Source organism: Octopus bimaculoides, chromosome 8 (genome assembly GCF_046866305.1).
Source record: "Octopus bimaculoides isolate indiv1 chromosome 8, ASM4686630v1, whole genome shotgun sequence".
In the NCBI taxonomy this organism is placed as follows: domain Eukaryota; kingdom Metazoa; phylum Mollusca; class Cephalopoda; order Octopoda; family Octopodidae; genus Octopus; species Octopus bimaculoides.
Genome location: NC_142935.1, coordinates 45,940,896 through 45,953,085, shown reverse-complemented (window position 1 = coordinate 45,953,085; position 12,190 = coordinate 45,940,896). Strand labels below are relative to the sequence as shown.

General features: G+C 35.9%; 1 protein-coding gene across 20 annotated transcripts in view; it reads left to right on the top strand.

Moving 5' to 3' along the window:
• LOC106868262 (dedicator of cytokinesis protein 7) overlaps positions 1-12,190 on the top strand; it is a 175,959-nt gene that overhangs the window by 43,601 nt on the left and 120,168 nt on the right. For all 20 annotated transcript variants that reach the window (XR_016242868.1, XR_016242866.1, XR_016242867.1 and 17 more), the window contains 5 exons: positions 1,931-2,109; positions 4,698-4,769; positions 7,873-7,987; positions 8,813-9,028; positions 10,699-10,784. Coding sequence is in view for 16 of the 20 variants with exons in the window: in XM_089356432.1 (XP_089212558.1) it covers positions 1,931-2,109; positions 4,698-4,769; positions 7,873-7,987; positions 8,813-9,028; positions 10,699-10,784 (668 nt within the window). In the remaining 4 variants the exon portion in view is untranslated. The remainder of the gene's footprint in view (positions 1-1,930; positions 2,110-4,697; positions 4,770-7,872; positions 7,988-8,812; positions 9,029-10,698; positions 10,785-12,190) is intronic.

Below are 12,190 nucleotides of genomic sequence, written 5' to 3'. Positions count from 1 at the left end.
TGCAGATAGATGTTAACAACAGAATCATATATGGACTCTGGTTTAGAACCATTGCTTCACTGGCTTGAATGTCTCAACTCAAGTGTCAGACACATTATTTAAAAATATTCATATTGATGCATTGTTCCTACCCATGCCAGCATGGAAGGCAGACGTTAAACGATGATGATCCATTTTGATGTAACTATGTATATGCTTATGTTCCCATGACCATTTTCTAAGACTTGTGAGAGAAAGGGAAATTATTCTCAGACTAGAGAAAGCGTTCATGGGCCAAGTGGCAGTGTTAACCTAAGCAATGAATCAAGTCTAAATTAAGTCTTCAGGCCAAATACATGAATGATCCCGCTTAATTAAGTCTTATGTCTTATGGCCAAATACATGATTGATCCCTCCTGCAAGCTTCTATGTAGAAAGCTTTGGTTAACCTTGTGGCTATTGTAGAGGACAAGTACTACCCAAAGTATCATACAGTGGTATCCAACCCAAAACCTCATAATTCTAAAGCAAATGTTTTAACCACACAGCCAAAGATGCATGTTGGTAAAACTACAAATGTAAAATAGTTATAAAAATAACTTCACATTATTGTATTTGATTGAGATTGTTATTGTTAATATCCTTATTGTCTGTTTGTCATGTGAATAATATATCTTTACATTGTTGTGGGACAAGTGACTAGCAGTCCAAAATTAGTTTCCCCTTTGTCACATTTGTCATTAGATATTTAATATCTGTCATTGTCTTCATCATCATCATCATGTCATCATTTTCAGGCATCTCTTTTAACACATACACATGCACACATACATGACATATAGATATGCATTTGTGTGTATGTATGTGTGCATACTTTCTATTGCATTAGGAATTGCATATTTTCCAAACTCAAATACTATATCTTCTAATCATTATTGCTCCAAAACCCATATCTGAATTTATTAATCTACAGGTCTGCAGAACTAAGGCAACCTGACTATATTGTTGTTTGGATCAGAGAAATGCTATAGTATCAGACAAAAATACCTTGTGTTGTTTGGTTCTATCCTTTAAAGTTTTGAGTTGAAATTCCTGCCCAAGTTGGTTATGCCTTTAAAGGTGGTGCTCCAGCATAACCACTGTCCAATGATTGAAACCAGTAAAAGAATTGATATGAATATGTAACATATATAAAGGATGACAACTGATTTATTACATACTTCAAGAGATCAAAAGAAAGAAATGTAACTTGAGTTGTTAGATTATTGACCAAAAATGCCTTGTAGTTATTGTATTTTGAGTTTTTGAGGTATACTTAATCTACTACCTAGTGTAACACCATTGTCTGGCATCTTGGGTGCTTTTCGTAGAGTACACTTTGTTGCAAGCATTTGGACGAGGTCACAAGTCTCAGAGGGCCTGAGAAGATAAAAGGGTGCTGCTCTTCCTTCTTTGACTAAATAGTTAAAAGAAAAAAAGAAAACGAAAAAAGACTTACTGATGGAAGAAGAATGATGCTTCTATCAAATTTAGGTAGGACTGTTTGCTGTTAAACATTAGTATAATTGCCTATCCTGCTAGTAGAAAGTAAGTGGTTAATTATCTACTGGAGATAAAATAGTACAGGTAAAATAACAATAGCTATTTATTGTACCTACTTTGAGAAGATGGAATGGCAGATATTCTTTGATGAAATTGAGAATTCAGTCTCCCAGTAAGCAGTATATAAATATCTCAAGTCTTATTAATGAGCCTGCTAGTCTTTTCTGTTTCAAAATGCTGCCTACAGTGTTTGACAACAACCAAATTATTTGTTACATATTTCTTATTTTTAGCTTCATTCATTTAAACTTTTGACAGGCAATGTTTCAAGCATTTATTTTCTAAGTCCGTGCTAAATTTTAATGATGTTCTCTTGAGGACTTAATTTTTTTTTTTTTTTACCTGTCAGCTGCCACCCGGAGAATTAATAACGCCTGTTGAATTTGAAGATTTTGTGCTACAGCATCAAGATACTATTGACCGAGATCCCTTCCGAGATCTCTTACAATTTCCTGAAGATGACATTGAAATACAGCAAGTTCCCAGGATATGTCGAACCCTTACACCAGTTGTACCAGATGAGCCTGGGTATGTTACATACATCAACTTATGGGGGTATTTTTTTTTCTTTTTTTGACAGAGTATTCATATTCAAGTGTCACTCATTCTTCGTGTATTAGTTCTCTGATAAAGGGCCAAATAAAATTGATTAATGACAGATGGATGACAGAATTGGTAGTACATCAGACAAATACTGTGTAGTATTTGATTGTTTACATTCTGAGTTCAAACCCAATGCTGGACTTCTTTATTTTTTGTCTATCCTAAGTTGATAAAATAGGTGCCGAGTTAGAAGTCATACTTATGACAAAGAAAGGACTGAAATACTAAGGAAAGGCTATATGGACCCATCAGCCAACATACAGATTAGCAGGTGAACATACATATAGGTATTCAAGTAGAGACAAATAGACTGACAGGCAGGTATTAATGAGTTGGTTGAAAAATAAACATATAGTCAGATATATAAATAAATGGACAGATAGTTAAAAACTTTCAAAAGCACTTGCATTTTGTTGGAGAAAGAATTTAATTTGAAATTTCTAGTTAAAATAGATATTGTTGCTTTCTGATAGTCACAGGACAATGGTATATGAATCTGGAAAGACTGTCTACCTCTAGGCTTCATGTATCTCTTGTCTCTAGAATTGGTGACTGTCAGTTGGATTGGACCATCTTAGCATGTACTGATGGTGCTGTCTCTGAACCACACTCTATCAACTCTGGTGTGCCCCAAAGTTCTGTTATGTTCTTCACTCTCTTCTTCCTATAAATTAGTAGCCTACTTGCTGTCTCCTGTCATACATTCCAATCCTGTGCAGATGATATCGCTCTTCTTCATCATCATCGTCAACATTTAACATCTATATTCCATACTGGCATGGGTTGGATGGCTTCTCAGGAGCAGTTAAAGCCAGGGGCTGCACCAGGTTCCATAGTCTGTTTTGGCTTGATTTCTATGGCTGGATGCCCTTCCTAATGCCCATCACTCTGCAGTGTGTACTGAGTGCTTTTTACATGGCGCCAGTACCCACACCAATGCTTTTTATGCTCATATTCTTTCTTAATCTCCTACATCTTAGTGTCTTCTACAATCAATCCAAACATCTCACACCAACTATAGATCAAGTCCCTGAATAGAAACCTCAAAAACGTCTTCCAGTGAAGTGATATGAATCTCCAATCACTACACGTACCAAGAAAGCATTATTCCCACCCTCAACATGAACAGCAGAGAGCTAGAATTCTGTTGGCTACTTCAAATGCTTGGCCCCACTATCCTTGGATCTCTCCTAGTGATCGCACATTCTCAGCATAACAAAGACTACATCACAGAGCCTGGTCTTTCCTCTTCAGAGCCAGAAAATAATTCAGTGCCTATCAAATACTAACCTTCTGTGAAGCTCAGGTGCACCTAACAATGTCTGAGTGTGTGTGTGTGTGTGTGTGCGTGTACAGTAAAGGGTAAAGACTCCTTTCGGTCATGAATGATTATGGGATTGCACCTAGAAGGTTATCCTCCTAGGCACAAGTCCAGACAACATTGTTTATGGAAGACCAGCATTCGCCCATGTATACCAGCCTCTCTTCTCCATGTCACTGATGTTATCCAAGGGAAAGGCAAAGACCGATACAGCTTGTTGTGAGTGATATCACAATTCATTTCTATATACATGAGTGAACTGGAGCTACATAAAATAAAGTGTCTTGCTCAAGAACACAATATACAGCTCAGTCCAGGAATCGAACTCATTACCTCATGATTGTGAGTCTGATGCTCTAACCACTGAGCCATGCACTTCCACATTTGTGTACAGTATACCTTTCAAGATATTAGAATATGGCTGAAGTAGATTTAACTGCTGTATCTTGTAGATTATACTTTGTTGTTCATTTACTGCTGTTTGAATTGGTGCTGTAGGTTAGTTAATACATGAAATAGAAATGGATCGTGGATATTAAGCATGAATTAGTTTGGTCTGTCTTAAGAAGATCTGTCTTAAGAAGATCTGTCTTAAGAAGATCTGTCTTAAGAAGATCTGTCTTAAGAAGATCTGTCTTAAGAAGATCTGTCTTCAAAGAGAAATCAGCACATTGAAATTTACAGAAGGAAGTTATGTTGTCTGTTAAAAAGAACCAATATTAAAATGTTGCTAATAATAATGATAATGGTGGCTGCAAAGATAATAGTGGCGATGGCAGCAGTGGTGGTGGCGGCAGTGATTACAAGTCTCTCTCTATTTTGTCTCACTTTGTTGTGATCCCTTCCTACTGAGCCAAATGGTATTGTATGACTTCTACTTTGTTACAAGAATCAGTACAGGAAAGAGTTTCTCTCAAAGCACAGCTGGCTAATTAATTAACAATATAATCAGAGAAAAAAATTTTAAATAAGCTGTTTCTAAATGAATATGTATCACTGACCTTGGTAATGTCACCCGTTGTTTAGTCATTTCCATTATTCTTGAAATTGGAATCACATGTGTTTCATTTATTGAAATCGTCACATTAAATGAATTTCAATTCTATTTTTCTCCGTCTCTCCCTCTTCATCTCTCTCTCTTTCTCTCTCTCTCTCTCTCTTAGTAACTCTTTTTCTTTTTTCTCTCCAACAGAGCAGACACTGACCCACATGTTGTGGATTGTGTTCGACTTTACACATCGGATTATACCACAGTTGTACGCAAGTAAGCATTAACCCACTTTCTAGCTACATTCCGTTTAATTATTTCTTTTCTTTATTTATTCGCTTAAATTGGCAGAATCACAAGAGAGCTTTTGGCAAAATACCTTTTATTTAGTTTCAGCCCTTTCAATTTTGACAGTTCAAATCCCACATAGATCATCTTTACTTATCATCCTTCCTGGGTTGATAAAATAATGTACCAGTACTATTGATTTCGAATTTTGGCTCAAGGCCAGTAATTTCAGGCGTGGGGGTAAATCGATTACATTGACCCCAGTACTCAAGTGATACTTATTTTATCAATCATGAAAGAATGAAAGGCAAAGTCAACCTTGGTGGAATTTTGAACTTAGAACATAAAGACAGATGAAATGTTGCTAGGCATTTTGCCTGGCATGCTAACAATTTTGCCAGCTCACTGCCTCCTGCAACACAGTAATATTAACTACACCTCCCTAAGTTTTCTGGCCTTGTGCCTATATCAGAATTTTTTAATAGAAAGGTGGTGGATGACGGAATCAGTACCAAACTTGTATTTAATTATGATCTTTAATATTTTGAGGGAGTCTCTCCAAGTAGAGCTGTTACTTCACTGCAATGAGAGATCACTCCCTGGTCCACTATTGTTGAAAGCAATTCCTTTCAGAATTAACATAGTACTTAGTCAAAAGAAATTATCATTAGTGTTGCTAGTGGATTAATTAAATGACTTGTTTAGCTTCAATTTTTCAGCCTTGATTGAGCACATTTATGATCAGTGGTGATTTAACTGTGACCATATCAGTTTCTTTTTAATTTTTTTTCCTCCAAGAATAGTGTATCATCATTATCATTATTCAACCTCTGTTTCCCATACTGGCATGGAGCTGAGGACTGAACCAAGCTCCAGTGTCTGCTTTGGTATGATTTCTAATGTGTCTCTTTTAATATGAGAGATTTGGCTGTTATTTCTGGCAGACCTAGCAATCTCATTGAGCCTCTTTGAATGATCTACAATTCTCTCCTACAGAAACTGACCTTGTGACAAGTCAAAACAAATGCCTTATTATTCTCATTCAAATCCCATTTAAACTAACAGTACCACATCTCTAAACCAGTTCACTCAACTATACATTAGGGGGGAAGGTCTACTGGTCTAACAAACCTTTTTACTTTTAGCTAAGAAATAATGGTTTATGAGAGAAACTTTCAAGGCAAATACCACAATGTTTTAATAAAACATCCTTGTTTAATAGGATACAAAGATTGCTATCCAGTATTAATAATGTTTCCATCAGTAATATTTATTTTTTTAATAAGCCTGCTGGCTATTTGCAGTATCAGCAAGTGAAAGATTACTGTTATTCTATATATCATTAGCAGTGAGATTTGGACACCTGCCACTGAAGAAGTGCAGTTTGCTGAAATCATGTGATCTGGCAGTTCTGGCGCCCATAGCAGACAGTTCTCATCTGCTACAACATATGTCTGTACTCTTAGCACTATATGTCTATATGAGAGGATCTCTCAAGCTGAATACTACAATATTCAGCAGTCTAATTATACATCCATGTTTAGTTGGATATAAAGATTGCCAATAGTTTATAGTTCAAATCCAGTCTATTACCTTATGTACATTGAGACTAAGACACCTGATGATGATCAATGATGATTAAAAAAAAAAAAGGATAAAGTTCCTTTCTGAGTCATATAGACTCATAAGGTTGGTTTCTGGCTTTTGTGGGGCATATATTTACCCTCTTGGGTGGGACACCAGTCCATCGCAGGAATACTCAATTTTGCCAGTTTAGTGGACTGGAGCAACGTGAAATGGAGTGTTTTGTTCAAGAACACAACATATCGCCTAATCCAGGAATTGAAACAACAATCTTATAACCATGATTCTAACAGCCTAACCACTAAGCCATGTGTCTCCACCTTATCAGTGACAGAATTGATTGAAATGTAATGTAGGTCTAAATAATGAACAAAACCACTGTAACGATGATGTTAATAATCTAGAGTCTTGAAGGCCTACAACAAATTTACTGTTGTACTCAGTGTCAGCACTATAAGATACAAAGTATTTTGTTCATGTGCAGTGTTGAGTCTCAAATTCTCCCATAATGTGGTTTCACCAAAAATATAAATGTCTTTGATGCAGTTAACACTAGGAACATTATGATAGAATACATCACACCATTTCATTTTTAGTAATGATGATAGGGTGGTGGGGATAAAACTTTAAACATGGAAGTACTTGATAAACTAAGGATATGTTGTTGTTTAGCCCTAGGTTAGCCTTGATCAAGTTGATCTTTGATCAACAGCTTTCCACTCATGACCTCTCATTTGTATTAGTTTCAGAAATTGTATATATGTATCTTGGACTTCATTGTTCAATGTATTCTTTCTTGCTTAAGATTAAGATGAGATTTAGCTGCTATTTCTCTTAGATTGAGTGACCTCTTTGAGGTCTCTCTCTTTGACTCTAAGGTTAGTCACTGGAACTGGTTGTAGAGTGGGAATTTTTTTATAATTGTTTAGCCCTTGGTCAGCCTTGATTGAGCAGACTGGCCTATGATGAAAAGTATTCCAGACATAACCATGCCATTTTTTATTCATGCGTAGTGTATCTAGAACTTCATTGTTCAATGTCTGCTCACTCTTTCTAAGTTAAAAGGATGTAGTTTAAGATAGAATGGCTGCTTCCATACAGAGGCTCTAATGATCTGAAGTAAATTGTATGCTCTAAGATGAAGCATGGACTAATGTGTTAGAAGTAATACTACAGCAGAGAAGGCTTAGAAGAGGCTTTGTACCTAAAAGAGATTTTACAGCATGTATATTTGTAAATAAACATTTCTCTTAATAATATATACACAACCACTGTGACTCCTCCTCCTATTTCTTCATATAATAATGAAGTTACCTGACTGAAAGATTAGTCATTATTTTGTCATGCAGCACATGGATATAATTCTGTATTGTATAATATTTCCAGTAGGCTTAGCTCTCTACCCCTTTCTATCCTAAGCAGATTTTGTAACACAATTGTAAATCCTCATTTCATTTGATTTTGATTTTCTCTGTGTTTTGTTTATTTAAATTGTTAATACTTTCAGACAAGAGAAGTACAGTTTCAGTGTCTGTAACAAAGAGCGGCTTCCTGACAATGAAAACATTATTCAACAGGAATATGAGATTGATGTGGAAGATAGCCTGGTGGAACAGGACAAGGTGAGAATTTAGATTCTAGTACAGTCACGTGTAGATATATGGGGTGGGATGGAGGCAATAATTTCATTTTTTAGTTTTTAATAAATATGTATTTTATTTATATATTTAGTTACACACAGATCATATCCCTTGACTGATGATATATCACAGCAAAACATACACCAAGAAACAAAGACTCAACATTGTAAAGTCTCATCTTCTGTCTGAGATTTCAGCATAGTACTGCAGGTTTTGAGCACAGGCTTAACTCAGAACATCTGGGGTACTCATCACTGAGGAGACCAAATTAGGTCAAGATACCATTTCTGGTGATTCAGTGGTATTCTGAGCAAAGCCCTGTAGTTTTTAAGATGTTTCTATGAGACAAAATATTGCAGCTTGTACCATTTTATGTATACATTATTCACATTGATATTTAATCTTTAGCATGTAAGCAGGCCACAACCAACGCAAATATTTTACCTGTTTTATATTCAAATTGTCTGAATCTGACCTCTCACACTTACCATAGCATGTTATTATAGAAATAAATAATCACACGAATGAAATATTGAAGCTATGAGGTAATGCAGGATTAATTTGAAACAATGTGGATAAATGAACATCATAGTTGACAGAGTAATCGGAATGCTAATGACCTAAGGCTATTTCAATTACATGTTTAACAAAAATCAAATCTTAGCCTTAAGATACGGATGTCTATGGTTTGATTCCTGGTGTATTACAATATAATGCAACATGCAATTAGTCTCATGTAGTGCTGAATCTCTGAATCTTTACTGAATCCAATCTTACGATGCTTTGTCTTCTTTTGTGACATTTCAGGACAACACGCCAAAGCGTCAGTCAATGCAGATGAATGAAACTCCTCGTGGTAGTTGGGCCAGCAGTATATTTGATCTGAAGCAGTCCCAGGCTGATCGTCTGGTGGAACCAATTCTGGAACGGATCCCTGCCGAAGAGGTTGACCGCAACAACGAGTCTCAGCGTAAACAATGCAGACAAAACTCCCTTTTTAGTTTGTACCCATCACAAGATGAGGTCAGTACATGTTAGCTATGTCATCACTGTTTTATGTTTACACTACACGGATATGCTTAATGAGTGGTGTGTGTGTAGGCCACCCATGTGTATGTAATCACTACTTGTCATCAAAATTATTATTTGATGTCATGCTGCTGTGGCTTCTTATTGATATGCGTGTCCCTTCAAGTACCTTTGAGTCTATTTGTATATTGCATATATGTGTGTATAAATAACTTTGTGCATATGTAATTATGGGCGTGTGTGTGTAGTGGCTGTGTGGTAAGTAGCTTGCTTACCAACCACATGGTTCCGGGTTCAGTCCCACTGCGTGGCACCTTGGGCAAGTGTCTTCTACTATACCCTTGGGTCGACCAAAGCCTTATGAGTGGATTTGGTAGACGGAAACTGAAAGAAGCCTGTCGTATATATGTATACATGTATATATATATATGTGTGTGTTTGTGTGTCTGTGTTTGTCCCCCCACCAACGCTTGACAACCGATGCTGGTGTGTTTACGTCCCCGTAACTTAGCGGTTCGGCAAAAGAGACCGATAGAATAAGTATTAGGCTTCCAAAAAGAATAAGTCCTGGGGTCGATTTGCTCGACTATTAAGGCGGTGCTCCAGCATGGCCACAGTCAAATGACTGAAACAAGTAAAAGAGTAAAAGAGTAAAGAGTATATATTTCATCGTCGTCATCATCATTGTTTAATGTCTGTTTCCTATGCTGGCATGGTTTCAACAGATTGACAGGTGCTGGCAAGCCAAAGGGCCGTGCCAAACTCCATTGTCTGCTTTGACATGAATTCAACAATTGAATGTCCTTCCCAAAGCCAACTGCTTTACAGATTGTGTGTGTGCATGCGTGCTCATGTGTATGTATATGTATGGATATGCATGTAAATTATAAACTAATTGCTCAAACATTCATATAATATATATTAAGTGTTATCCATTTGTAATCAGTTTGTGAACAATACATTCATATATATATATGTGTGTGTGTGTGCATGTCATCATCATCACCATCGTCATTTAACATCTGCATTCCATGCTGACATGGGTTGAACGGTTTGACTGAAGACTTGCAAGCCAGAAGGTTGTACCAAGCTCCAATCTGATCTGGCAAGGTGTATGTATATATATATAAAATATACTTTTTTAGGCACTCACATACATATATGTTAATATTGGATTTGTTGGGTTTGTTAAATTATTTTGTATGTTTTATTGCTTAATACATTTAGACATATACATAACAGTGTGTAACAGCGTAGTTAACAAACATGAATATTCATATCCTTTAAATATTTTTAGTTTTGCAGAAAACAAATAATAACACTGTGGTTACAAATCAAGTAATTTTAGTTCACTATAAAGTGACACTTCCATAACTTATCTCACCTGCTTGTTGCTTCAGTTTTCAGACGGAGGTATAGCTTCCACCTGACTTATTAAATTTGGCATGGATATATATTGGTAATAACCACTGTGCTGTACAGTCACAGGTGTTAATCTGACAAATTTATTAGTATAAAATTAAGTGGAATGCATTGCAGCTTATTTATGAAAATTTTTGTATGTAGAATGCATAATTAATATTTGTTCAGTGTTGAAATACTGCAAAAAAAAAAAAAAAAGCACATTTGGATTATACTTCATTATCTTCTTATTCTGTTTTTAGGATGAACTCACTGCTAGAAGAATGATCCCAGAAATACCCCGAGAACATTTTGGGCACAGAATCCTAATCAAAGTTTTCCAAATGAAGTAATTCTTAAAAATATCTTTATCTTTATCTTTTATTGTTTCAATCATTGGACTGTGGCTATACTGGAATATCACATTGGTTAGCTTAGTCAAACAGATTGACTCCAGTGCTTGTTTTTAAGTCTGCTACGTATTCTGTCGGTCTCTTTTGCTAAACTGCCAAGTTATGGGGACTTAAACAAACCTGCATCATTTCTCAAATGGTGGTTGGGGGTGGGGACGGAGACATGCTCACACACATATATATTGCATGATGGGCTTTCACACAGCTTCCATCAGCTTCCATTTATCAAATTCACTCACAAGGTATTAGGCAGTGTAGATAATCAAAATCATTCCACCCATGACCTTCCTGTCTTTTGTGTAGACAGTGTTTTTGTTTTGTCTTTTATTAATATTAAAGACGTTTGTACAAATTCAAATGTTGCCAGAGTCAACTTTGCTTTTCAGGCTTCTGGAATCAATTAAATATACTGCCAGCCAAGTATTGGAGCTGATTTAATTGATTTTAATCCCCCTCCAAAATCTGTTATTGCTTTGATGGCACCGAGCTGGCAGAATCATTAGCACGTCGGGCAAAATGTTTAGTGACATTTCACCCATCTTTATCTTCTGAGTTCAAATTCCGCCATGGTCAACTTTGCTTTTCAACCTTTCAGGGTCAATAAAATAAGTACCAGTTGAGTGCTGAGTCAATGTAATTTAATCGATTTATGTCTGAAATTGCTGGCCTTGTGCCAAAATTTGAAATCAATATTAAGATTGTATAAGTATATCTTTCTTTGTAGCATCCACATGAATTTAACTGACTAAATTATACCTATGCCCTCTGGGTTTTTAATGTGTGTGTGTCCTCTAGTGGTGGATATAATTTTGATATATCCATAATTTTTGTTGTAAGGTATTTAACATACCAGTATTTGTCTATGTTATTCAAATACACACCATTGACTACTCTGAGTTATTTTTCTTAGCTGATTTTTATTTAACCAGGGGTTCTCAACCATTTTTTTTATCTATGGACCCCTTTGATTACTATTTTCTTCTTGGACATTTGATGTTTAAAAAAACTAGTTTTATAGAAATATCTTTCAAAATTCCTACTTTGTTTTTCACACATTAATTTGTGTAAGCTGAACTATGTAAAATGTTAGAGAAAGAAACCTTGCTGTTTCTTACAATAAATACCAATACATAAATCTAAAGCAAAATTTTTTTCAGAGGCCCTTAAAATACTATTGTGGACAATTTACTAATTTGTTGTGTGAACCCTGTCCCCCCACCAAATCTTATATGGACCCCAGTTGAAAACTGCTGGTTTAAATGAAGCAAATTACCTAGGCCATAACTGTTTGCTATTCTGTTTTGTACAAGTCTAAGTCCTTTGGCTGCTGCTGGAGATAAGG